General features: G+C 41.1%; 1 protein-coding gene across 3 annotated transcripts in view; it reads right to left on the bottom strand.

Moving 5' to 3' along the window:
• Positions 1-10,359: 10,359 nt before the first annotated feature.
• LOC114642525 (NACHT, LRR and PYD domains-containing protein 3-like) overlaps positions 10,360-27,995 on the bottom strand; it is a 141,149-nt gene continuing 123,513 nt past the window's right edge. Inside the window, exons 5-14 of one of the 3 annotated variants that reach the window (XM_051924925.1) lie at positions 20,512-22,237; positions 15,682-15,855; positions 15,404-15,577; positions 14,965-15,138; positions 14,578-14,751; positions 14,133-14,306; positions 13,747-13,920; positions 13,391-13,564; positions 12,601-12,774; positions 10,360-10,843 (exon numbers count right to left, since the gene is read on the bottom strand). In XM_051924925.1, coding sequence (XP_051780885.1) covers positions 10,744-10,843; positions 12,601-12,774; positions 13,391-13,564; positions 13,747-13,920; positions 14,133-14,306; positions 14,578-14,751; positions 14,965-15,138; positions 15,404-15,577; positions 15,682-15,855; positions 20,512-22,237 — 3,218 coding nt within the window. In that variant the 3' untranslated portion in view covers positions 10,360-10,743. The remainder of the gene's footprint in view (positions 10,844-12,600; positions 12,775-13,390; positions 13,565-13,746; positions 13,921-14,132; positions 14,307-14,577; positions 14,752-14,964; positions 15,139-15,403; positions 15,578-15,681; positions 15,856-20,511; positions 22,238-27,995) is intronic. The other 2 variants (XM_028791387.2, XM_051924926.1) reach the window with 2 other exon arrangements.

The following is a 27,995-nucleotide window of genomic DNA, read 5'->3' on the forward strand; positions in this document are numbered from 1 at the left end:
ACTTAAGAAATCGGCAGGCTAGAATGGCAGGGGCGGAATGGGCGTCAGATGATCGAACTTGCCTATCTAGAGGATGTAAATGTCCTAACACGGGTTCCGTAGGTGAACCTGCGTAAGGATCGTTACCGGTTGTGCCAACCCGTCGTTGGACGGTTAGGACCCGAAACCTCTCCGGCCAGCTTTCCCACCCTCTATCCAGAGTTCCATCTTTGCATTCACCTACAGTCGTATCCTCAAACCCAGCCCATTTGGACAACTGTGTCTTTCAGGAAGTGTTCACCCATCAATACATAATTATGCGGCGTATGCTACGCCGCAGGTTGGCTAGTAAATAAATAAATGAGATGTTCAGCTATTGTTTGCACTCACTCACTTAGTCTCAGACTTAGATCCTTCCTCTCAGTTGGGTGCATAAGGCACCAATCTTCTGTCAGTGAATTTGATAAGTTGCAGCAGTTTCATCTTCATTCCACTTGATGTCGGTGGTTTGTAGATCTTTGCAGCAAGTGGGGCGCCAGGTCCTGAATGGGCATTCTTGTTTCCATTTCCCACTTTTGGGTGTTAGGCCATTACAATCTTGGCGATGGTTGAGTAGCCGGAGCTTGTGACTGTTTACTAGCTTTAGCAAAATGCTCCCTCGCAGGATCTTGTCATTGGTAATTTGATGATGGTAGGAGATGCCAAGCATGCACTTTAATCATCTTAGATGGAACATGTTGAGCTGCTTGGCTTTGGTCTTGGTTGCCCATGATCTCTTGCTGGGATGGCAGGTGGTACCTCAATGCTGTTGTACATCTGTTTTTTTTCACACAGTCGATTGACATCATTGACTAGAGTTGGTGCATGTATTGGTATACTGCCACTGCTTGGCTGATTCTCTGGCATGTGTCTTTCATCCGCTCCAGTGTTCTCTACATTAGTACTACCCATCCATCCATCCATCCATCCATCCATCCATCCATCCATCCATCCATCCATCCATCCATCCATCCATCCATCCATCCATCCATCCTCTTCCGCTTATCCGAGGTCGGGTCGCAGGGGCAGCAGCTGGAGCAGAGATGCCCAGACTTTCCTCTCCCCTCTAGCTCTTCCGGGAGAATCCCAAGGCGTTCCCAGGCCAGCCGGGAGACATAGTCCCTCCAGCGTGTCCTAGGTCTTCCCCGGGGCCTCCTCCCCAAGTAAGTGAATTTGGTTACTTGTCATTTTCTTTTTCTCCCAAAGTGATGTGCAGCTTGGTGGCTCAATTTGCTCTCACAACCTTTGTCTTCTTGGTGTTGATTCAAAGGACTAGCTTTCCTGCTTCTTGTTCCAGCTATGTAGTCATATCTTGGAGGCCTAGTTTCATTTCCATTAGCAACAACGCAATGTCCACAAAATCCACATCATTGAGTCATGCGGTTTAGGTCCACAGGATACCACCTCTTATACTGCTCATTGCCTGTCTCATGGTAAAATCCATGAGTATGTTGAAAAGGAATGGTGAAAGAATACATCCCTGATGCTGGTCTTGATGGTGAACTTGTCTGTGAATATTTCTTTGGTCTTGATGCAGTATGTGGAGTTCTGATATAGGTCTTGGCTGATATTGATAAACTGGATTCTGTAGTGTGACAGGATTTGCTATGTTTCACAATGGATGTTGTTGCAGGCTTTCATGACATTGACAAAACTGAGCAACACTGTTTTCTGACAATCTGCACTTTGTTCAATGATGTTTTGCAGCAGAATGATATGCTTGCTGTATGACTGGCCTCTTTGGAATCCTGTCTGCTCTTTGTGTAGTATTTTGTTGATCACATCACAATGCACAGTGTATAGAAAAACCGATGGAATTCTTCACATTTGTTGAATAATTTGGATTTATCACTGAAAAATTACATAAATTCACTATACCAGAAGTGAACGTTAAAACGTGACTGCTGCCATATTGAGCTTTTCACATGGTTGAAACCTGCCACCTTCAGAGTAATGACATTGGTTGTTCTGAAGTGAGGCTGGAGTTTGTTGATTGATTTGCCATTTTCCAGTCCTTCAGAATTTTCCTAGTACATAGTAACTTCCTAAAAAATATGTGTCAAGAATGTATATATCACTAACTTCCTTAAGTACTCGAGTTATAAATATTATCTGTTCCTGGTGATTTGCTTGATTTCAGCAGCTCTTCTCCCTCTGCAATTTCCAAATCCCTCAGTACCTCCTTAGTCATCTCCTACCACTGTGATGTTATCGACTTCCGCACATGTGCAAATCTCAGAAAAATGTGAGTTTAGAGCATCAGCAATTTCAATGTCTGTATTTTTTAATTCCTCTTTACTATTCTATGATGCACATCACCTCTTTGTTGTCTTTCTACTAAAATACTGAAAGAATCTATTTGGGATTGTTTGCTTTGTCTGCAATATTCCTCTCTAACTTCCGTTCAGCTTTCCTAATATCCCTCTTAATTGTTTCCCTCATGCGCTCATATGTTCTATGATTCACAATGGACTTATTAGTCTTAAATGCCTTACTCATCTGTTTTTATCTTTGCAACTTCTTCTTATCTCCTTACTTACCCACTGTGGAGTTTTTGTTTTTTTTTAACTTCCAACTATTTCCAAATTTTTGGATGTACCTATCCTGTATTACATATAAAAAACCCTTTTAAACCTGTTCCACTGCTCCTTGACTGTCTCCACACTTAAAAGCTTATCCAAGTCTATCCACCTTAGACTGTAGCATCTGCTCAAAATTTTCCCTAACAAAGTTAAACTCAACAGTTTTAGTCTTTTCATCCACACTCTTCCAAAACACTGAGAATTGTATTATATTATGGTCACTTGACCCTAGTGGCTCAATCAACTCTACACTCTCAATTCTATCCTGGTTATTACAAAATACTTTTAGACAGGCCAAGTTGGTGCTTTAACATACTGTGTTAAAAAACAGTCACTGATTACGTTCAAGAATTCCTGCTCTTGAAATCCACTATTTGCAAAGTTGGCCCAATTAATACTCAGGTAGCAAAACTCCCCCATGACTATAAGAGATTGAAGGAATTGAAATTACTGTTTGCAATGTGGTCCTCTAGCACACTCCTGAACTAAGGCCTCTTTCCCTAATGCTTACCAGATGAATCCAGATGTCCTCACTAAGATGTGTAACTGAAGAAGACTTGCATTTAAATTCTGTTTCACATAAAAGACAACTCCCTCCTTTTCTTTTCTGTGTTATACAAATTCTCACCTTTATTTAGCCAGGCTTCTGTGATTGCTATATCATCATTTTGCACAGCAACATACAACTCCAACTATCTTGTTTAATTTTTTTTATAATCAAGCTATTTTAAAGGTGTTACTTATTTTACTTTTCCACTTGAACTTTGGGTTAAAATTTACATCACTATGCATTATATATTTGTTTGTATACTACTTTTAGTTCTGTAATGTTCAATTCTAAACCTGGCCTGTCCTAAACTCCAATTGTCGATTAACCTACTCATCCACATCCCCACAACATATGGCGCCCCTTTGGTTAAAATGTAACCCATTCTGCAATACAAGTCTTGTTCATTCCAAAAGGTGCCCCAATATCCCATAAACATATACTCTTCTATTCTACACCAATATTCGAGCCACGCTTTTAGGTTTCTAATCTTCTTAATCTTATCTTTACTGGCGCATGGCAGAACTTTGGATAGGACTTCCTTGTCAGTTTTGCTCCTCAGCCCAGCAACCAACACTCTAAATCTGGACTGCAGAACTGGCAGCCTGCCCTTGTGTATGTTATTTTTTCCAACATAGACAATGACAACTGGATCCATCCTCATTCTGGCCAAGAGCCTATTCATCCTTCCAGGGAAATATCCCAATCCTGGAAGCACCATACCTAGCAAGACTGTGTCTCTGAAACAAACCTGCTCTTCAAAACCCCTAACAATTGAGTGCTCCATTATCACAACCTCTCTCTTTCTGGGGACTGATTTTTAGGTTGCCTGTTCAGAGTTCTCATGCCCGTCTACCACCTCAGAGTTTTCAGAGACCCTGTCCAGCTCTGCAAGGACCTGAAAATGTTTTGACACTTCCAACTCTGGGGTTGAAGGTCTTGGACAGTGTGCACCCTTTGCCTTCTTGTGAGTGTAACTTATCACCTATCTTTCCATCCATCCATTTTCCAACCCACTGAATCCGAAAAATAGGGTCACGGGGGTCTGCTGGAGCCAATCCCAGCCAACACAGGGCACAAGGCAGGAACCAATCCCGGGCAGGGCGCCAACCCACCGCAGATCACCTACAGTGCATCCGGAAAGTATTCACAGCGCATCACTTTTTCCACATTTTGTTATGTTACAGCCTTATTCCAAAATGGATTAAATTCATTTTTTTCCTCAGAATTCTACACACAACACCCCATAATGACAACGTGAAAAAAGTTTACTTGAGATTTTTGCAAATGTATTAAAAATAAAAACATTGAGAAAGCACATGTATATAAGTATTCACAGCCTTTGCCATAAAGCTCAAAATTGAGCTCAGGTGCATCCTGTTTCCCCTGATCATCCTTGAGATGTTTCTGCAGCTTCATTGGAGTCCACCTGTGGTAAATTCAGTTGACTGGACATGATTTGGAAAGGCACACACCTGTCTATATAAGGTCCCACAGTTGACAGTTCATGTCAGAGCACAAACCAAGCATGAAGTCAAAGGAATTGTCTGTAGACCTCCGAGACAGGATTGTCTTGAGGCACAAATCTGGGGAAGGTTACAGAAAAATTTCTGCTGCTTTGAAGGTCCCAATGAGCACAGTGGCCTCCATCATCTGTAAGTGGAAGAAGTTTGAAACCACCAGGACTCTTCCTAGAGCTGGCCGGCCATCTAAACTGAGCGATCGGGGGAGAAGGGCCTTAGTCAGGGAGGTGACCAAGAACCCAATGGTCATTCTGTCAGAGCTCCAGAGGTCCTCTGTGGAGAGAGGAGAACCTTCCAGAAGGACAACAATCTCTGCAGCAATCCACCAATCAGGCCTGTATGGTAGGGAGGCCAGACGGAAGCCATTCCTTAGGAAAAGGCACATGGCAACCCGCCTGGAGTTTGCCAAAAGGCACCTGAAGGACTCTCAGACCATGAGAAAGAAAATTCTCTGGTCTGATGAGACAAAGATTGAACTCTTTGGTGTGAATGCCAGGCGTCACGTTTGGGGGAAACCAGGCACCATCCCTGCAGTGAAGCATGGTGGTGGCAGCATCATGCTGTGGGGATGTTTTTCAGGGGCAGGAACTGGGAGACTAGTCAGGATAAAGGGAAAGATGACTGCAGCAATGTACAGAGACATCCTGGATGAAAACCTGCTCCAGAGCGCTCTTGACCTCAGACTGGGGTGACGGTTCATCTTTCAGCAGGAAAACGACCCTAAGCACACAGCCAAGATATCAGAGGAGTGGCTTCAGGACAACTCTGTGAATGTCCTTGAGTGGCCCAGCCAGAGCCCAGACTTGAATCCGATTGAACATCTCTGGAGAGATCTTAAAATGGCTGTGCACCGACGCTTCCCATCCAACCTGATGGAGCTTGAGAGGTGCTGCAAAGAGGAATGGGCGAAACTGGCCAAGGATAGGTGTGCCAAGCTTGTGGCATCATATTCAACAAGACTTGAGGCTGTAATTGCTGCCAAAGGTGCATCGACAAAGTATTGAGCAACGACTGTGAATGCTTATGTACATGGGATTTGTCAGTTTTTTTATTTTTAATAAATTTGCAAAAACCTCAAGTAAACTTTTTTCACGTTGTCATTATGGGGTGTTGTGTGTAGAATTCTGAGGAAAAAAATGAATTTAATCCATTTTGGAATAAGGCTGTAACATAAGAAAATGTGGAAAAAGTGATGCGCTGTGAATACTTTCTGGATGCACTGTATCTTTCTTTGAAGTTATTAAACTTGCTTTCCATCTTTGCACCCCTCATAGTACTTCCTTACTTTGAAGGTCTCTCCGCTTACACCGTTTGTATTGCTTCCTATTAATTAACCCTTAGGCTGTCACTCTCTTAATTTCACTGACTTTTCTGACCACTAATAACTGTTCTATCGAGTAATTTTTTTCACACTACTTCCTTCTTACTAACAAACCTTGCTTACTGGATATTGCTGCTGTTTATTTACTTATTCACTTGTCTGTTTCTATCACTGCCTAAGCCTCACTAGATTCGTACTGCAGAGCCTCTGCTGAACTGCTTTCAAGTCAGCTGCCTACCTGTACAGTGCTTAAAATAAATGTCTTCTACCTAAGGACTGGATGTGGCTGCCCTTGCTTTCTACTTGCGTTAAAGTTTTACTGGACAAGTGCTTTATGACGCTCTGTCTTATTATTCCTTATATGCCTTAACTACTTGCCACTAAGGAATCGCTGTGATGCCAATTGTTTACTTATGGACTTACTGGTTTCCAGGACTACTTTTTACTGTTTTGCTCCTATGCAGTTGAACAATAAGCAAAAAAAAAAACTTCTAAAGGGATAAAAGCTTTAAAAGCTCCTTCATGTCTCATAAGTGGCAACAAAAAACAATGTTTAAGGAGAAAAAAATTGTATTTTAATTAACTCTACACAAAACACTCAGCATTTCTTTTTCCAATTCCACTCATAAGGATGACATTGGAACGTCACAGTCTCTAATCACAGGGCCAACTCGTCTTCACAAAACACCCAAATGGGAGTCAAAATTGAACTTCATTTTTGGGAAATTAAAAATCCTTTTGTACAGACACGGGCCTGGAGAGATACCCAGATTATCATTATCTCTTTGCTAGGTTAAGGGATGAGAGATGTGGGGGCAATAGTGACCCCAGAGCCCTTTAGGTTCACCCTGCACTTTAACACCTGTGGTCACCTGACATAGTCAATTGTCTCACAGACAGGTACTTAACATCCCTAATGCTGCTTAGCTATTCTTTGAAACCTCTAAGATGACAGCACACCCTTAAGTTCTGACACCAGAAAAATCCAAGAATCTTGTTTATTAAATCACAAAAATAAAATACAAAGATAAAAAATTAAATGCAAATAATTTCCATTATAATACTTTTGGGTTTTTGTCTGCTTTAACTTAAAGTCCCTATAATAGAGTTAAAACATAAGTAGCAAAATCATATTCTTACAACAGTTCAAGAGTGATGACACAGAATCAGACCCTCATATCTAATACTAGCTGTCACCCACGGCTCTGCCCACATATTAGTGAAAGAGCACGTGGTCATGATATCTCTGCCAATCAGCAGCTGCCATATAAAACACACATGTAGCTGTGATCTCTTTCTCAAAAACATCAAACGTTACTCTTTAACAATCTGTAGATGATGCCTGTTGAACAATCAAGTACTGTTAGTTAAGTGGAGGCAAAGTACACTCCAACACATGGCGAGAGGTAGAATGACTCGAACGGAGGCTGACGCGAGAGTGAGGAGGACCCTGCTCCCCTACCCTTGGCCCACAGCCTCTCTCTTGGATTAACGCAAATAAATTGGCACCGCAAGTGCACTATGATAATGTTCATGCAAATTATAGAAAAAAAACCTGATCAAAATCTGTCAAGTAATTTTCTCGTGAAAAGTGGACAGACATACAGACAGACAATGGAAATATATTATACATATATATAATAGTAGGATTAGAAAAAATCACCCCCTTTCGAAATATTCCCATTTATTTTGCTTTACAGCCTTCAATGAAAACACACACAAACCAATATTTCTTCTTAGCTTTACTTACTCAGTGCAATCTGTAACATCCAAGTGAAAGATATCACATCTACAGTTCAGAAGAATGATAAAAAATGAAAAACAAGACCTACTGAGATGAATAAAGGATCACCCCCAATGTCATTTTGTTGAACCCCCTTTTTCTTTAATGACAGCCTTGAGTTTGTTGATTCTTCTCCTATCAGCTTTGCACACCAAGTTTGAGCCCACTCAATATTTGCCCCCCACTCTTCTTTACAGTTTAACTGTTCAAGTTCGGTCACATTGGATGGTGAGCGTTGGTGGTCTGCTATCTTCAGATCTTTTCACAGATTTTCACTGTGATTTAGGTCTGGGCTCTGACTGGCCACACCAGGACATTCACTTTTGTCTCCTTCTGCCACTGTGTGCTCCATTTTGCTGTGTCCTTCGGGTTGTTGTCGTGTTGAAAGGTGAACATTCTGCCCATCTTCAACTTTCTGGCAGAGGGTAGCAGGTTTTCCTACAGAATTTGACGGGATTTTGCCTCATCCATTTTTCCTTCTACCCTAACGAGAGCCCCTGGCCCCCCACTACATAATGCTGCCCCCTCCATGCTTTACTGTAGGTATGGTGTGTTGTAGATGGTGACCTGCATTGGTGGACTGTTTGGTATTGAGGCCAAATAGTTTCATTTTGGTCACATCTGACCATAAGACCTTTTTCCACTTGGCATCAGAATCTTCAAGGTGCATTCTGGCAAACCTCAAACGAGCCTTAATGTTACCTTTTCTTGAAGTGGCTTTTTCCTTGCGACCCTCCCGAACAAGCCACAATTGTGGAGCGCTTGTGAAATTGTTCACATGCAAACCATGACCACTCTTTTGCCATCAAATCCTGTAACTCCTTTAAAATGGCCATTGGCCTCTCGGTAACCTCTCTTACCAGTTTCCTCCTTGTCTTCCATCCAGTTTGGAGGGTCCAGGGAGGGTCCTAGTAGTACCAAACACTTCTTTATTATGGACTTTACTGAGCTCCTTGGGATTGATAAAGCCTTTGAGATTTTTTTGTCTCCATCTCCTGCCTTATGTCTGTCCACAACTCTATCCCTGAGATCTTTTGAAAGTGGCTTGCCACCCACAGTCGGTTGTTTGCTGTCAGTTGCACTACCAAGTAAGGGAATGAATGGACCAGGAACAGCTTCACTGATCACACTCATTACAACTGATCACAGGTGGAACGAAGCAAGTAAGCACCATGGAAATGGTGGGCACTTACACCTGATTGAGTTTAAGGGGGGGGTCGGGTCCTTTATTCATCTCAGGATTTCTTGTTTTTGATTTATTAAAATTCTTCTGAACTGCAGCTGTGATATCTTTCACTTGGATATTATAGATTGCATTGAGTAAGTAAAGCTGGGAAGAAATATTGGTTTGTGTGTTTTCATTTAAGGATGTAAAGCAAAAAAAAAAGGGAATATTTCAAAGGGGGGGATTCTTTTCTATACCCACTGTATGTATGTATATATATATAGATAAAGATTTTTAAATGCACAAAGTACAGTGAGACTATTAAGAAATAAAAATATATATTTTTTATATTTTAAATGAAATCTTAATATTTCATTAGCAGGCTATTTATATGAGTGCAGAGCTTATTAAATACACAGAGCAGAGTGACATGCTGAAAATTCAGAATCTTCACTGCTGCCTACATTACAACACTAGTAAGTGTATCGATTTATATTAAAAGTATTAATTTTCTTCACTACTTTGTGCCTTCTTACAGTCACAATTCAACATTGCAATATGTGTTCTTGTAGAGTGGGGCTATTGTAATAAACATAAGTTTAATATGTTCTGTTGGATCTTTGAAAGGGAGGGACTGTAAAATAGTTTTATATATTGCAGAAATGCAATGACTGATCAATATTTTTTTCAGCATATTGGTTGGTGGGAGGTGAGGAAAATCAGGCAGGTTCTTTTTGACAAAGTTTCTAATTTGAAGGTAGTGAAAGAAATGTGTTGCTGGAAAGTTAAATTTGAATTGTAATTGTTCGTAGGATGCAAAGACGTTGTCTATGTAAAGATCTCTAAGTGATTTAATCCCAAATGTTTTCCAGATATTAAAAACTGTGTATGATTGCGAGGGTGGGAAAAGGTGGTCATCGTGCAGAGGTGGCACAGATAAAAGATTCTCTATTTTAAAGTACTTCCTACATTGGTTTAATATTCTGAGTGAGTGAAGCACAATTGGGTTGTTAGTATATTGGTGACAACTTGCATTTATTGGGGTACAAAGCAGGGAATATAAAGAAGTACTACAGGATTTTACTTCTATTGCGGACCAAGCCTGTGTATGCTCATTTATTTGTGTCCAGGTTTTTATAGCTTGTATGTTTGATGCCCAGTAAAAAAACTGAAAATTAGGTAAAGCCATGCCACCTTCTGCCTGAGGTCTTTGTAGGGTCACTCTTTGCATACGTGGATGTTTTGAATTCCAAATAAATGAGGTTATGGTTGAATATAATTTCTTAAAAAATGATTTATTGATGTATATTGGATGTTTTGAAATAAAAAGAGAAGCTTAGGAAGGATATTCATCTTAACAATGTTAATTCTTCCGGCTAGAGTGAGATGAAGGGTTGACCATCTATGCAAGTCTTGCTTATTTTTTTCCATACAGACAGTGAAATTTTTTTGATAAAGAGCTTTATGTAGCCAAAGTGTGTCATGAAATGCTACGGGGGCTTCTTTATACCAACAGTGATACGCCTAAATGAGACCACTTGTGACTGGGACTGTCAAGTCAGAGGTTTTCTTTTTTTTTCTTTTTAAATTTTCCTTACTTTTTAGTCATTCTAGAGTGTGTTCAGACCATAGTATGTGAGTATCTATCCATTAAAGTATTTATTCATTCAATCCCCTTGGGAACAAATCAAGTCAAAACTGAAAACAAAAAAGTAGAAAGTCCAAAGAAAAATTTTCAGTAGAGCAACTGAGGAAATGAGCTGACAAGGGGCACCATCACTGTTTGGTCACAAAGCTGCTCTTCTCATACACTGATGTCTATTCGCCGTCCTGATCTGATCAGCTCCTCCTGTAGTGACTTCAGGCTTCTTTTCACATTCTTAGTGTTCTGTAAAGGGCACACCCTGTGGAGGAGACAGAGGTACAAGTTAACCCCACATCACTTCACACTCATTTAATACCCTAGAAGTCTTTCCCTGAAATATTTTCCTATAATTCCACACTTTTTAACTGGGTGCCTAACAGGATCCTTGGATCAGCAAGTCCGAGCAGTGCATCTGCAGAATCCTGCAGTTCATTAACTGTAACAGGTTTGAGTTTGTTACCTCATGTATTTGTAGGTTCCATCTTGTTTTGTTATCCTTTGTTGACTCAGGGAGAAGCCTCTCCTATTTGTCTTGACTGAAGTTTACACTAAAAGATGCCGAACCATCTCCTCACCAGTCTTCTTTTGCTTTGTTTGCTTCAGTTGTCTCCATGTTCGTCTGACCTTGTGATGCTCCATTTATTTCTGTTTCTTTCCCTCAATTCCCTTTAATCTCTGTTGTCTGATTCTTCTTTCCACCACTTCTGGTTGCTGTTGACTTTCATGTTTTCCTTCACTAGTTGAGCACAGAGCTCTCTCATCCTCTCAGTTCTGTTCACTGTCACTACACTTCATCAGCCCTTCTTGCTGCCTTATAGACCTGCTAAACCCCCCTTTAATTGTCTTTAGGACTGACTGCTTATCTAGTTGTATTTTATCTTTGTCATCACCCAGTTGCTCTTTCAGTCCCAGACATCCTTCTCTGTTTGCCCACTGTCACTCTGGTCACTTCTGCTGCCCTGTCTGATTGCAACTCTCCTTCTCATTTTCTATTTCATTACTGAAGATACCAAGAGAAGACAATGAGGTGGGGAAAGCATTAGGAGGGGATGTCTACTTAATAAAGATACAGAACTGTGTGATGACAAATCAGAAAACTAAAACAGACACGACACAGAGAACAAAAAGTTCCTCTGTTGTTGAGGATGGGTCACCTGTCACCATGTTAGCTGTGCTGACCCTTCAGAATTTGAGTGTGTAAACACATTTCATTGGGATGACCAATCACCTTATCTGAGCCAATACAGATCTGATCAATCTAATGTGAAGTAACACTGAAAGTGACCAGCAGGGAGCACTGTCATCACAAAGTCAGGACATTCAAGACCTCAACTACAAACAGGAGAAATCTTATTATGAATGTGCTTCCACTTCCTCAGAGCACTAGATGGCAGCAAGTGTGGATCTGAAGAGTACAACACTAATGTTTAAATATTTGTGTGGCTGACTAGCATCCTAGAAGTACCAACTCTCATCCATGAATTTGCTAGAAATAAATTAATAAAACCAAAACACACATGCATACACTTTATCTTTGGTCAAAAATTGACATCTACTTGTTTCTCACCAGCCACAAACCAACGACCATTGGGTTACAAAGAAGCTCTCACATCACTATGCCATGAAGGAGAACTTCCCAGTTGGCAGATTGGACATCTTCTAAGCTGCTCCAGCACACCTCAGTATGTGTGTATATCAGGCTGCTGGCTCTCAGTCTCCTGCTTCAGTACACACTTGGACTGGTGGTACACTTGCCACCCACCTTCAGAAATTCAGACATGGCAATATTTGCCTCTGCTAAGGAATCACATTTGTTGTGTCACCAGTTAAATGCAGACCATCAGCCACAAACCTGAAACCTTTGGGTGACTAAGCAACCATTTCATTGAGTGGAGATAAAGGTCAACTCTTTCTCACTCAGTGATGAAAAGGCTCCTAATATGGTAGGCCGTACTTTGACATGTGCAATGGCAGGCTCAGGCTCAGGCTGTTACACATAAACAGGGTTTCACTCACCACAATTTCTGTAATTTGCAGTTTGTGCTCCTCAGCCCCTCACACAGCTCAGTCACTCCTGAATCTTCCAAGTGAATCTCAGTCAGGCTCAGCTCGGTCAGTCGTGAATGTGGAGCAGAGAGAGCTGACGAGAGAGCGGAGCAACATGCAGAGGTGAGACCACATTTAGTCAGACTGTAAAGATAAAGAGAGATGAGGACAGAAGGTGAGTGACTGAGACTGCCAGTGACAATTCTGATGTTGATGTTGTGACGTATGGAGCAGACACACTGTATTATGGCTTTCTAGACCGGGCTTAGCTTCAAAGAAAACACACCTTCAAACAAACCTGGTCAGAGAGATGCAGGATCAACTGTGTGTTAGGTGTTTTAGCACTCAAGTCTCATATTTCCTTTACTAAAAGTCTTTAAAAGTGCTCATCTCACTACCACTAACGCAAACAGCCTTTACCCAACTGTGGAGTTTCATCACGTCCAGCACAGGACCTCTGAAGAAGTTGCCTTTCAGTTTTATTAATTTTAGGAAGACAGAAATGGAGTCAAATTTGATTGAATATTAGTTTTCTGCACTTTTCTCTTTTACTTTTTTCTTTACTAAAAGATTCCAAATCTTTTCCTCAAAGTTCAAGAATGAGCTGCGCTTTAAAAGTTTTATTTGTGTGACTCAGAATGTGACAATGTAAAAATGAAAAATATTAACTCAGCTTGACTAATGTGATAATTTAGGTGAGGCTGCTGTCTGGTGTGGAATCACTATGTGTAGTTTAAACTCTCACTCTTCCTCTTCTCACCTAAGTTTCTCTAATTTACAGTTTTCACTCCTCAGCCCCTCACACAGTGCAGTCACTCCAGAATCCCCTAGATTATTGCAACTTAGCATCAGCTCAGCCAGGGGTGAGAGTGGAGCAGAGAGAGACGACGAGAGAGCTGAGCAACATCTGAAGGTGAGATCACATGACCAAAGGCTGTGGAGATAAAGAGGGAGGAGGTGAGTGAGTGACAGTAATAATTCATTTTATTAAAAAAAAAATCTGACAACTCAGGTGACCCTGCAGCCTGCCATGAAGTCAACACGATTAATATTGACATCTGTAAGGCTACTAGGATAAAATTCTTAATACCAACAAACACTCGCTTTTTCACTCACCTCAGTTTCTCTAATTTGCAGTTTTCACTCCTTAGCCCCTCACACAGCTGATCCACTCCTGAATCCTCCAGGTTGTTGTAGCTCAGTTTCAGTTCAGTCAGTCGTGAGTGTGGAGCAGAAAGAGCTGAGGAGAGAGTTGAGCAACATCTGGAGGTGAGACGACAATACTCAAGGCTGTGGAGAAGGAGAGAGAGAAGTGAAGACACAATGAATGAGTGACAGGCACAGTTTATCATGTTAGCAAATGAACTCATCTCAGTAAATCTGACAACTCAGGTGACACTGCAGCCTGGCGTGAAGTCAACACTGTTAATACTGAACTCTATAAGGCTACTGGGATAAAATTCTTAATACCAGCACACACACTCACTCCCTTTTTCACTCACTTAAGTTTCTTTATTTTACAGTTTGTGTTCCTCAGCCCCTCACACAGCTCAGTCACTCCTGAATCCCCCAGTTCATTCTGACTCAGGTTCAGCTCAGTCAGCTGTGAGTGTTCATCAGAGACAGCCGAAAAGAGAGCTGAGCAACATCTGGAGGTGAGAGAACATGACCACAGCCTGTAGTGAGAAAGAGAGAGGAGATTAACAGACGCTGAGTGACTGAATGTGAGTGAAAGCAAAAACTCTGACATCTTCAGGTAAACAACAACAAAAGTAACACTTGGAAACCTGATGGCTCAGGTGACACTGCAGCCTTGTCAGGAGTGTTCATTTAATTTTTAAACATGCTCCTTATTTCCATTTCTTTCATTTCATTACTCACAACCTGTATAGTTGCTAGAATTCCAAAAATCCAATACACACACACACATCTTTCTCATTTCCTCACCCCAGTTTTTCTAATTTACAATGTTTGCTCCTCATCCCCTCACTGAACTCAATCACCCCTGAATCCTTCAGTCCATTGCCTCTCAGGTCCAGCTCGGTTAGTGGTGAGTGTGAAGTAGAGAGAGCTGAGGAGAGAGCCGAGCAACATCTGATGGTGAGACCACAAGACCACAGCCTGTGGAGATAAAAAGAGAGGAGGTGAAGACACAATGAATGAGTGACAGGAACAGTTCATCATGTTAGCAAGTGAACTCATCTCAGTAAATCTGACAACTCAGGTGACACTGCAGCCTGGTGTGAAGTCAACACTGTTAATACTGAAATCTATAAGGCTACTGGGATAAAATTCTTAATACCAGCACACACACTCACTCCCTTTTTCACTCACTTAAGTTTCTTTATTTTACAGTTTGTGTTCCTCAGCCCCTCACACAGCTCAGTCACTCCTGAATCCCCCAGTTCATTGTGACTCAGGTCCAGCTCAGTCAGCCTTGAGTATTCATCAGAGAGAGCCGAGGAGAGAGCTGAGCAACATCTGGAGATGAGAAGACATGAGGCCAGGCTGTGGGCATAAAGAGAGAGGAGATTAACAGAAGCTGAGTGACCGAATGTGAGTGATAGCAAAAATGCTGACGTCTTCAGGTAAAAAACAACAAAAATAACACTTGGAAATCTGATGGCTCAGGTGACACTGCAGCCTTGTCAGGAGTGTTCATTTAATTTTTAAACATGGTCCTTATTTCCATTCCTTTCGTTTCATCACTCACAATCTGTGTAGTTGCTAGAATTCCAAAAATCCAACACACACATCTTTCTCATTTCCTCACCTTAGTTTTTCTAATTTACAGTTTTTGCTCCTCAGCCCCTCACACAACTCAATCGCCCCTGAATCCCCCAGTTCATTGCCTTTCAGGTCCAACTCAGTCAGTGGTGAGTGTGAAGCAGAGAGCGCTGTGGAGAGAGCTGAGCAACATCCAGAGGTGAGACCACAAGACCACAGCCTGTAGAGATGAAGAGAGAGGAAGAGAAGTCAAGGTGACTGAGTGTTGGTGAATAGTTAATGACATTTTTAAAATCAACACACAGACACTCCTTGTCTCCTCACCTCAGTTTCTTTAATTTACAGTTTGGGTCCCTCAGGATCTTACACAGCTCAGACACTCCTGAAACCCACAGGTCATTTCCACTCAGGTCCAACTCAATCATTTCCGAGTGTCCAGCAGTAAGAACCGAGGAGAAGGCTGAGCAACATTCAGTGGTGAGATGACATGACTGCAGGCTGTGGAGATGAAGAGAAAGGAAATGAAGACATTGAGAGATAAAGACAGAGAGACAGAGTCGCTCTTAGTAATTTATTTTCATTTTCAGACCTGAAGACACTAAATTTGTCTCTGCTGTCAACATTTCCTCACATGACAAGTACCACATTACACATCTGTCCCAGTGAAGCTGCTATATTCCAAGTATAAGTCCAGCATGATGACATCTACTGCAGGGGCTCTCAGCTGTATTCTTTTTTTTTTTTTGTTTATTTTTTCACTTAAGAAACATAGCAAAAGTTGGACCTCTTATATCATTGAAAGATGCTGAGAAATTAGTTCAAAAAAGACAAATCGATTGCAACCAGTGCAGAGTGCAGCTGCTAGAATCCTAACTAGGAAAAGAAAATCCGAGCACATCTCTCCAGTTTTGATGTCACTACACTGGTTACCTGTGTCATTCAGGATTGACTTTAAAATTCTGCTTATGGTTTATAAAGCCTTAAATAATCTCACTCCATCTTATATATCGGAATGTCTGACACCTTATATTCCAAATCGTAACCTCAGATCCTCAACTGAGTGTCTCCTTAGAATTCCAAGAGCAAAACTTAAAAGAAATGGTGAGGCGGCCTTCTGCTGTTATGCACCTCAAATCTGGAAAAGCCGCCAGTAGGAATTCGCCAGGCTAATACAGTGGAGCACTTTAAAAAACTGCTGAAAGCACATTACTTTAGTATGGCTTTTTCAGAGCTTCATTTTAGTTTAATCCTGATGCTCTGTGTATTCAATTAATTATCATTATTATGCATGGTGGCTCCATAATCCGTAGTAACCCCTACTTTCTCTGCTGTCCTTTTCTATCTGCACCAGCACCACCTAATCAAAGCACCATGATGTCCCCACATTGATGGATTAAAGGCCAGAAGTCCACATGACCGTCATCATCAAGTTCTTCCATGAGAACCCTGAATACAATGAGGACTGATTGAGGTCATTAATGTGAGATAGAATGCCTAGAGGGGGCTGGGTGGTCTCGTGGCCTCTGAACCCCTGCAAATTTTTTCCTTTTCTCCCGCCGTCTGGAGTTTTCTTCGTTTTTTCTGTCCTCCTCTTTTATTCTATGTTAATTAGTGTTCTCTTATTTTAATTCTTACTTTGTCTTTTTTTTTCTCTTTCTTCATCATGTAAAGCACTTTGAGCTGCATTATTTGCATGAAGATGTGCTATAGAAATAAATGTTGTTGTTGTTGTTGTTATAAGAGCCAATCATAGAAAGTTAAAGATTTGAGTTAAACTCATGTTAATGTTTTCTTTATTTGAATAGAATATAATTTCTTCCATAGTCATAGACAATGGTTTAGTCTTTTTCCCCTATAAGTTAGCAAGATGTAGAATCTTCTTACTATAACTGAGAAACAGTGAGTTAATAAGCCCCAGTTGTTGTTCAGAACAGGGGGGTATTTTTCGTACGTCGCTTAAACCATCCGAGATCAGGTGCCTCATCTTGAATGAGTTAATGCCAGTGAAACTCATCCAGATAAGTCGGTTTTTCAAACGCAGATGTGTATTAGATTAGCGTAGCTGTATCTAATCATCTGAGATGAATGCGCGCGCCCACGCTGAGTGAAAAGCCCATATATATTGAGTCTAGAAAACATGATCAGCAAGTCTTTGATAGGCTGTAACAAAATGACGAAAGAACGGGCGCATTTTTTTTTCACACACGCGGCGCAAGACCTTTTATTCGAAGGACATGAAGAATTTCAAGATTTAATATGCTCAAGGGGTAACACTGCAAAAGCAGCCCAGACCAGAAAAGACGGCTGGCAAAAAGTGGCCGAAAAAATTAAACGCTAAGTAGTGTACATTGTACTTACTGAATGCAGCGTTTCATTTCCTATGTGTCAGATTAATTATTATTTAATATGTCATAATTCCAGATCAAACGTGAGCACAAGGAGAACGTGGGAACAGGTTAAAGTGAAGTACAAGAATATACTTCAAACTGGTAAATATTGGTATATAACTATTTAAAGAATTGTTGACATAAAGAATCATATATAATGTAAAGAACATTAATTTTAAAGCTAACAAGGAGGCAGACAAGCAAAAAACAGGTGGAGGTCCACGCGGTCCAGACCTAACCCCTGCAGAAGAGTTGACTCTCCAGCAAAATGCCCATCGCCCTGTTTCTGAGGGCATTCCAGGGGGAAGCTCCTCCTCAGAACCAGTGGCAGGATGCAGTGGTCACTTCATTTCAGGTAAAGGATGGTCATTGCATATATTTGTCCTCCATGTGTGCCATAGGTATGTTCCATATAGCCCTCTTTTTTGTTGGGTCAGTTGCAGGGAATGTCATATCCCTTGAACCTGTGTCTGACCAACGAGATATTGACGAAGGTCAAATATTTGATGAAGACACTGTGTCTGATTATTCATCAGGAGGAGAGGTACATTTTCCAAATAATGTTTGATCAAACTCCACTCTGATCAGTTCCATGTGCGCCAATCACATTTGGAAATCCTGGTAATGAGAATGTTAGGCTGATTGTGAGATTCTTTATGGAACTGTGGGTGTTCTTACCTGTGTATTACCTACCTGCAGTGGCATGAAACGCCTCTTTTATTGTCTGCACACGCAGGTGTCCAGGAAACACAATGAAAACCTGAAGGAAATATTTCAGAGCCAAACAGACTTTACGAATTGCCTGGCAAACTGCACTTTTCGATAGATGTTCCGCATCGCCTACGGTATATAAAAAAGTGCCGCTTGCAAGAAACCTCAAAGCAATGCCTACTGTCTGTGTGGTTGTGAGAGCCCGACTTCTCCTAGTTTGACTTCGAATATAAGGTGCTAATAAATCTTTGAGGTACAATATTCCCCCTCAGCTAAAGCGGTATCTTTTATACAGAATTTCCTCCGGGGGCAATAAAGGATCTTGCCGATTGCGCAAAACCCTCTTTATATGAAATTCTCTTCGTATAATTTGCGCACCAATATCAATTCTCTAATACAGTAAACACCTCAGGTAATAAAGTAGATTTATTCCAGGATTTAATTCATTAGAAAAACCTTTATTTCTGGGGGAATATTTAGAAGGCCCATGGATACGTATTGTAATGAGTCAGGTGTTCATGGGGCTTGTGCCATCTGCTGTCTCCTTCCTTTGCTGCACTCTGTTACTGCCACGCATGGCCACTGACATCTCCTTCTACACATCTCCACATGTTCTCATCTGCCTCATTCACTGCCTCAACATTCACACTGTCAGCTCCACATCACATCTCACTGGGGCTCAGACGTGACACCATCTGCTTTACTGTCCTCAGTTCTGTGAGACAATCCATCCCTGGATCTTTCAGTATACGCACTGGTGGCCATGCAGACAGACTAATGGACGTTAACATCTCTGATGTACTTGCCAGTCCATTCTCCCTATACGTGACGTCTCCTCCATGATCTACATGGACCCTTCCAATACCGGCTGTTAACCGCAATCATTCAGCTATGTGATGTCCCCTCAACTCTACTGTTTTAAATCCTCATTTCAGTTTACAAAGATATTGCTTTACATTTTCATGACATAATGGGCATATTATACGTATTACTTTAAAAAAAAAATATGCACATAATTATAGTACACTTGAAATAGCTGAGCACTCACATTTAATACCTTTGCATTCTACAGCACACAGAATTGTGAATTTCCCCTTGGGATTAATAAAGTATCTATCTATCTATCTATCTATCTATCTATCTATCTATCTATCTATCTATCTATCTATCTATCTATCTATCTATCTATCTATCTATCTATCTATCTATCTATCTATCTGTCTGTCTGTCTGTCTGTCTGTCTGTCTGTCTGTCTGTCTGTCTGTCTGTCTGTCTGTCTGTCTGAGGGGCACAGGCACAATGGCAGCACTCTGGCACACTGGCATGTGAACTACTGAATGAGCCAAGGCACATTTCACGTGGACTTCATTAAAAAAGAGTTTTAATCTCAGAAGAACTGTTAACCGAAGGTGTTTCTGTTCCTCTATTTCCAATAAAACACTGAATTTTGATAATGAAGTTTCAATGTTTACTGATGACCACACACAGGTTGTGTCCTTGTCACTTGACACTGATATTCTACGGACATTGAGGTGAGTTTGATCTTTATCATTCTCTATGTTAAACAAGTTTCCTATTATACTGTAGTTTCTTTGGACAAAATTGAACATTTAACAAAATTATTACTTATTTATTGTTACTGTTACAGTCACTTGTTCCCACAGATATTAAAAAAATGTTTTAAAAGTAATCCACCTCATAAATTGCAAAAAAGAAAAGATTTAAATTGTGCAGACTTGTCTAATAATGATATCAAAATGAATTTTGTAAAACTCATTTAGAAAGTTACAATTGACTTCCAACAGGGCTGGGTGTTAATTTCTACGTTGAAAGAATCTTAAATACAAGCCAAGTATAAAATATTATTTGTGTTGAGATTTCTGTTGTTATTTAGCTGCTGTTGTGGCTTTTAGGTGCCACTGTGACACATAGCAGTGTATGTTCTGACATGGACCCTCGTCTGTTTGTAGGCCTGACACCCCCTGATGGACACACTAATGTCACCCTCTGTAACCACAGACAGTCAAACTAAACTCATGAAGGTTTTATTACTCACATGACATGTCTGCAGCAGATGAGCCCCGGCGCCAGTCTCATGATGCACTCTGAGGTGAGCTGTGTCCAGGACAGGTCAAGCTCCTCAAGTTCTCCACAGCAGCTGATGACAGAGCCCAGCACAGCACAGTCCAGGGGAGATAAAGTCATCTTAATAAAGTTCATCTTTAAATCCTTCCCAATGGTGTCTCTAATTAATTTCTTATTCTGAGTCTCATAGAGCCACTGACACACTCGCAGAACTTCACGTTTATCTTGTCCCCGTAGTGCCACTTCAGTTTTCTTCTTCACCCACTCCAGTATCTGCTTTGCTGTCTTCACCTTAAACTCCCCCAGGACTCCCCCCAGTGTTTTAAACACAGAAGGTCTGGCCAGTCCTGCTAAAAATCGAGTGAGAATCTCAAACCGGCCATCGTTACATGACTCCAGCTTCACAAGCAGCTCCACAACACCCCCTGATGGATCGAGGTAAAATGATAAGGCTGCCATGAACTCCTGCAGGGTGAGGTGGTAGAATGTGTACGTCGTGTGCTCCAGAGTGCTTTCTCTCTGAAGGATTTCTTTGAGGAAACCTGAGAGGAATGGAAAGGATAGGACTGGCTGGAGACCAAAGGTGGACATCTCAAACTTATCATAAAACACAAGAGTTCTGTTGGCCACCCCATAATAAGCCATCTTTCCTAGTTTGACCAGAATCTCTTGCTGGTCTTTGGCTTCTCGCTTGTGATTGGTGAGGATGTTGTGAAGGAACATCACAAAGAGCTCAGTGACAGTTCTGGGGGCAGCTCCTCGCTCTTCTTCAGGTGTCATGAAGTGGCTCTTCAGCACAGAGCAGATAATCCAGCAGTACGAGGGGTTGAAGCACATGGTGTACAGGATGTCGTTCTCCTCCACGGACTGAAAAGCCTCAGAGCCTCGACCAGCATCACCAAAGAACTTCTTAAAGTACATCAGCCTTTGTTCAGGGAAGAACCCCAGGATCTCTGCAAATCGATCAACTCTCTCCATGTCCAGGGTATCCAGGGCTGTTGGTCTGGTTGTTATCAGGACTGTACAGCCCTTCAGTAATGTCCTTCTGACCAGGCTGGAGACCAAAATGTGGAGAGGTAAGTAGTCATCTGGGTTTAAGGGGAACTTCCTCTGTGTGAAATCCAGTTTGTGTTTGTACTCATCCAGTCCATCAAATATAAAGAGGAGAGATTCAGGTTTCTGCAGGATGTCCTTCAGTCTTGTGTCATTGAGATATTTATAGTGCCTTTCAATCAGCCTGGTCAGAGGCATCTGTGGCTCTGTCTCCGTGTCTAGTAGGTTGAGCTCCCTGAACTTAAACAGGAACACAAATGCAAACCTCTGGTACTGAGTGCCTCTGGCCCAGTCAAACATGATCTTCTGGACCATGGTGGTCTTCCCAATTCCAGCCACCCCACTAACCACTACAATGTGAGAGTCTGTATCACTTCCAGGACTCCTCCTAAAAAGCTGCTCAGTCCAAATTCGCTCACATTTCTCTTTTGTCCGCTCCTCTATCAGCTCTGCATGAGTTCTCCCCATCTTCTCCAGTTCATGGAGCCTCTCACTGTATGTTCTTTTGTACTGTTTGATGACCATCAGCTCTGTGTATCGAGTCTCAAAGCCCACAGCTCTGGTGCGTGGATCTCCAGGAGATGCCTGATCCTCCAAAGTTCTTGTAGATTCAGACACACCGCCTCTGTGTGTCTCATGGAGGCCTGAAAGTGATAAAGAGAACTTGTGAAAAAGAAATTAATAATAATAGTGGGACATCTTGGATGTTGACTTTGATTAGGCCTGCTCCCAAGGTGTCTACATGTGTGGGAGAGGCCAGCTCATCCAACACCTTGCAGTCAGGGTCACTGAACTTATGGAGGAGGTGGCTAACCTGTGTTGGAGTAGGAAACTGGCAGATCTTGCCCAGGTGTCTTTAAGGAGGATAATGTACACCAGGGAGGAGGATTTCAAGCAGAGAGATTGAAATAGGCATTTCATGGCTAGAACACTAAAGGCTACAGGTGCACATTGCACAAGCACTGAAACTCCGAGCTTTTAAGTGGCCAAACATTTTCCAGATCTTGTGGGGCCTAACGGTGACTCTGACAACTCTGAGGTGGTAGGTAGGGTGGAGGAGCCCCAATGGGTCACCTGAAAACCAGTTCATCAGAAGGAGAAACATAGTAATAGTGCAGGACTTGATTACTAGAGGAATTGAGATTTTCATTTGTCTTATTATGTGGTCAGACTCTTGTATGGTTTGCTGCCTACCTTATAGACATTAGGGACACCTCCTGTCATGGCCAAAAAATCGTCACCAGAAGGCTTTTTACCTGAAATAAAGGCTATTAGGAGTCTCGGGATAGGCAAACAGAGTTTATAGTTTTAGTGCAATAAAATAACCATAATAATAACAAGGACTCAACCCAATACAGCCAAATTGAGCTGAGCCCCAAACAGTTCAAAACCCAAACTTATATATCATTTTCTTATCACTTTGACCTCGTTCAAATTAGCTCATTTTCTCTGACTCCCCTCTACTCCTGTCCGGCCTCCCCTCTTCTCCTGTCTGGCCGATACCTTGAGTTCCCATGGGAACCCTTATTATCTTGTCACTTTCCTGCAGCTAAAGCCCCCCCATTCCCCCCCTCCCAGTATTTCACTGTCTATTGTTCACTTCTAGTTTGTTTTTTCTTATTTCTTTAACTGGCCAAGGGCTTGATTCCATATATGGGTTTCCTCTTGTCATTTCCTTTCTTAAGCCTTCCAAACTTTTTTTTTTTTTTATAATGGTGGCCTGAAGCTTAAGCTTTAATTAAAATAGAAATATGGTACATGCCTTTATTTAATCATCTTCTTGGCATGCTTGCTTTGCCTTAATTTCTATGCTAAAGTTAATTTCTAATATATTCTACTATATTTATTGCTAATGTCTGACTTTACTAATATTTCTTTCAGACATCGCATCAGTGTGACCTTGCTTAAAGCAAAAAGCCTTTTATTGCCTTTCTGCTGATTCATCAAACCAGCTAGTTTCTTTACGTGCCTTCCAGGGCCATCTTTTCTCTGTGGTATCGTTCTTTTAGCTTCCTATCCTTGGACACAGGTGTTCTCAATCTTCTTATCCTGTTCTTTCTTTATCTGTTCTTTCCCACACTAGCAATTCTGCTGTAAGCTTAAATAATAATGCAAAATGACTGATTTTTTAGTTAACTATTTACTTGACCTATCTTATTTTCTTAACATTCTAATTTATGCTTAATCTAATGTTTTAGAAGCTTTTAATTACTTTTTATGGCACTTTATGTTAATTTGCTATTTTTATGCTAATATAAAACATTTTCCTTCTACACTCCTTGGAAGGGGGAACAGGCTCATGGTCAGAGTAGGTGCAGATTTAGTTTTCATTGGTCATTTTGGAAGAGAAGACCAATGTATGGACAGACTGCCAGTTCAACAATCCAAGATTTAAGTGCCAGGTTAAGGAGCAGAACTGACAAGGTGGTCTTCTCCTAAGTTCTGACTGTGCCACACTCCAGTTCAGGTAAGGCTGAGGAGATCCATCCATCCATCCATTTTCCAACCCGCTGAATCCGAACACAGGGTCACGGGGGTCTGCTGGAGCCAATCCCAGCCAACACAGGGCACAAGGCAGGAATCAATCCCGGGCAGGGTGCCAATCCACCGCAGGGCTGAGGAGATTGAAAGGCTTAATGCATGGCTCATATTTTGGGGTAGGATTGATGGGCACAGGTTTATGGGGCATAGGGATGCCTTTATGAGCTGTGTTTGAACCAGAGGGACACCAATGTATGGATGGGAGGAGTTTTGGGGGTATGGGCTGGGTATATAAGTGAAAACATATTATTAGGAAAGTTTGCAGATTTATTAAAAATCAAAAACTAAATCTTTCATTCCTACAAGTATTCAGGCCCTTAACTCAGTACTATTAAGAAGCCCTTTTGGCAGCATTTCCAACTTCAAGTCTTCTTTGCTAAGTCTCTTCCAGCTTTGCACATCTGGATTTGGGCAGTTTATCCCATTTTTCATGGCAGATCCTCTCAAGCCCCATTAGACTGAATGGGTAGTGTCTGTGAAATGACATCTTCAGGTCTCTCCACACATTTTGTAAGGAGTTCAAGTCTGGGCTTTGGCTGGACCACTCAACGATTTGTCGAGAAGCCACTCCACTGTTGTCTTGGCTGTATGCTTGTGGCCATTGAACAGTTGCCACAGTCTGAGGTGGCATGCACTCTGAAGCAGGTTTTCTTCAAGGGCCTCTTTGGATTTTTTCCCTCAATTCTGACCAGTCTCCCTGTCCCTGCACCTCCATAGGAAGATTCTGTCACCATCAAGCCATAAGGACGGCATTAGGCAGCTGATGAGCACTTCCTTGACTTTACCAGGCAAATTGCTTGGAATTCTTCCTAAAGGGTTCAGTTTTTGACTCATCAGACAAGAAAATTTTTCTCCTCATGCTCTCACGTTTTTTAATACTATTGTATGCCTTCTACTCATGAGGGCTTCCATCTAACCACTCTACAATAAATTCCAGACAAATGGAATGAGGCTGACATTTCCATCCTTCTGACAGGTTCTTCCATCTCATCAGAGTAGTCCTGAAGCTCCAAGGGTGATCATTGCGTTTTTGGTCATCTCACAGACCAAGATGGATGGACAGCTCTAGGAGGAGTCCTGGTGTTTCCAAACTTCATCCATTTCACAATTATTGTGGCTACTTTGCTTGTAGGAACACCCAAGGCAATAGAAATGGTTTTATTTCTTTGTTTAAATTTATGCAAAACCACAATGTGAACTAAGAGAGTTCCTTGGACTTCATGGTTTTGTTTTGGTCTTGACATGCAGTGTGAATTGTAGGACTTTCTTTACACAGGTACACATGTGCTTTTCTAAAGGATGTCCATTCAATTCAGTTGGCTGCAGGTGGACTCCAATCAAGTTCTCAACACATTTCAAGGATAATTAAGGCAAACAGGATACACCAGAATATAATTTGGATTGTCACAGCAAAAGTTCTGAATGCTTCTATGAATGAGAGATTTCAGTGTTTGATTTTTCACAAATTTGGACACCTTTTTGAAAACATGTGGCCACTTTTTGGAATTGTTTAGTGGAGTTTGATGGGTAAAAATAGAAAATTTCTTCATTTAAATGTAAATCTACAACTTAACAAAGTATGCAGAAACTGAAGGGGTCAAAATACATCCTGAAAGTGAAGTATTTATAATATAGCAGTAACAGAAACCGTGCTAAATAAAAGTGATGGGCTGGAGTAGAACATAGAGGAGTACACGTTATTGAGGAAGGATGGGTAAATTTGAAGGGTGGGGGAGTCGCCATGCATGCAAAACACGATTTGAATGCAAAGTTTCCTCAGTTAGATGGTGAGCCACAACTTAGTGAGGATGTTTGGTACGGCGAGACAGCATTAGGGATCAAGGCCTCATATTTGGAGTGTGTTGCAGACTCAATAATTCCAACAGTAGTTTCAATTTATATCTTTTGATAATATTAAAAAGACAAGGTTAGAGGGGATTTTATAGTTGAGGAGGATTTTAATTACATGAACTTTCAGCAAGCAAACCTGACAAATAATGGAGTACAAGAACAGGAGTTTTTTTAACTTAATGAGTGACTGTTTAGAACTCAGTATGTTAAAGCACCAACATGGTGGGAAGCCTGTCTATATTTAGTATTTTCTAATAATCAGGATGGAATTGAAGGGATGGATGTGATTGAACCACTTTGGTCAAATGACCCCAATGTAATACAATTCACATTACTTTGGCAAAGGACACATACAAAAACTAAAACTGCTAAGTTTCACTTTAATGAGAAACATTTTGAAATGATAAATTTGAATAGACTAAGTGAAATGAAAACTTTAAAGATGTAGGGCAACTTTAAAAAGGTTTTATGCACAATGCAGGACAAATTCATCCTGAAATTTAAAAGCAGTTAGAAATTAAGGAAAACACCAATGCAGATAAATAAGAACCTGAGCAAGAACTTCTAAAGAAAAACACAATCCTATAAGACCTATGAGGCAAACAATGCCAGTACTAACTGTAAGGCACATGAGCAAGGGTTAAAAAGAACATCAGGAAAGATAAAGAGCAGTTAGAAAGAATTAAGAAAAAAGTGAGAGACGAGCCAAAGAGACTCCTTAGTATTTTAGTAGTAAGAGAACAGTCAAGGAGGAGGTGAAGAGTATCAGGAATTGTAAAGGTGAATTAAAATGTCATTTTCTGGATGTATTCACATGTGAGGAAGTAGATAACAGCCAGCAGTAACAGGGACTATTATGGAAATTGTGAGGGAGATGGAAATTGTAGAGGGAGAAGTGGTGCTCAGATTAAAAAGGCTGAAATCAATCAAATCACTAGGACCAAAGAATAATTATTTAATCCTTTAAACCTAGTAAGCTGGTTCTTGGGCCACACCATAGTGGTAGATATCTGAAAGAACAGCGTAACAACCCACCTACTTATCATCATAACCCTGCTGGCCTGAATAACGGCCTACGCATATCTGTTATGTTATGTTACTGCTTGCTGCTATGTTAATAGTCCCATCTTATTCTGTTACACCCATCACCTGCATGTCCTCTCTCACCGCATCCATAAACCTTCTCTTAGGCCTTCCTCTTTTCCTTTTTCCTTGCAGCTCTATCCTTATCATCCTTCTCCCAGTAAACTCAGCATCTCTCCTCTGCACATGTCCAAAACAACACAATCTCACCTCTCTGACTTTGTCTCCCAACCGTCCAACATTTCTAATCCTGTCCATCCTCGTCACACCCAGTGCAAATCTTAGCATTTTTAACTCTGCCACCTCCAGCTCTGTCTCCTGCTTTCTGGTCAGTGTCACCGTCTCCAACACATATAACATAGCTGGTCTCACTACCGTCCTGTAGACCAGTGTTACACAAACTTGGTCCTGGGAACCCCTGCGGCTGCAGGGTTTTGTTCCAACCAGCTTCTGTTTTTAATTGAACTCCTGGGCTAATTAAGTGAACTGTTATTTCCCAAGTTCTGTGTTTTGGGAACAATATAGAAATGAGAAAACTAAGTTTGCTGAAAAAAAAATATTAAAATTTACCAAGCAGTTCTAGGGGAATAATGTATTTTGTTCTTTTTAACAGTATTTTCATATTGATTTTCATTCTATTTTTCAAGGTGTTCTAATTGTTTAATTAATCCATTATTTACTAATTTGTGGGTCTGACTCTAAAGTAGTTGCAGCCTTTGATTATTCAGTGCCTGGGTGTCTGCTCTGCTCGTTTTAAATTGTCATTAATAAGATACAACAAAGGGGGAAAAACTGCACAAAGAAAAGGCAAAGTATAATGAAATCAACAAAAGAGAGTTAAGCATTTAAATCAATAGCAAAAGTAGAAATATGTCTAAATGTCTTATAAATGTAAAAATCATGCTGCTGTGCTTTTCTGAATGTCGA

Source organism: Erpetoichthys calabaricus, chromosome 1 (assembly GCF_900747795.2).
Source record: "Erpetoichthys calabaricus chromosome 1, fErpCal1.3, whole genome shotgun sequence".
Lineage (NCBI taxonomy): Eukaryota > Metazoa > Chordata > Cladistia > Polypteriformes > Polypteridae > Erpetoichthys > Erpetoichthys calabaricus.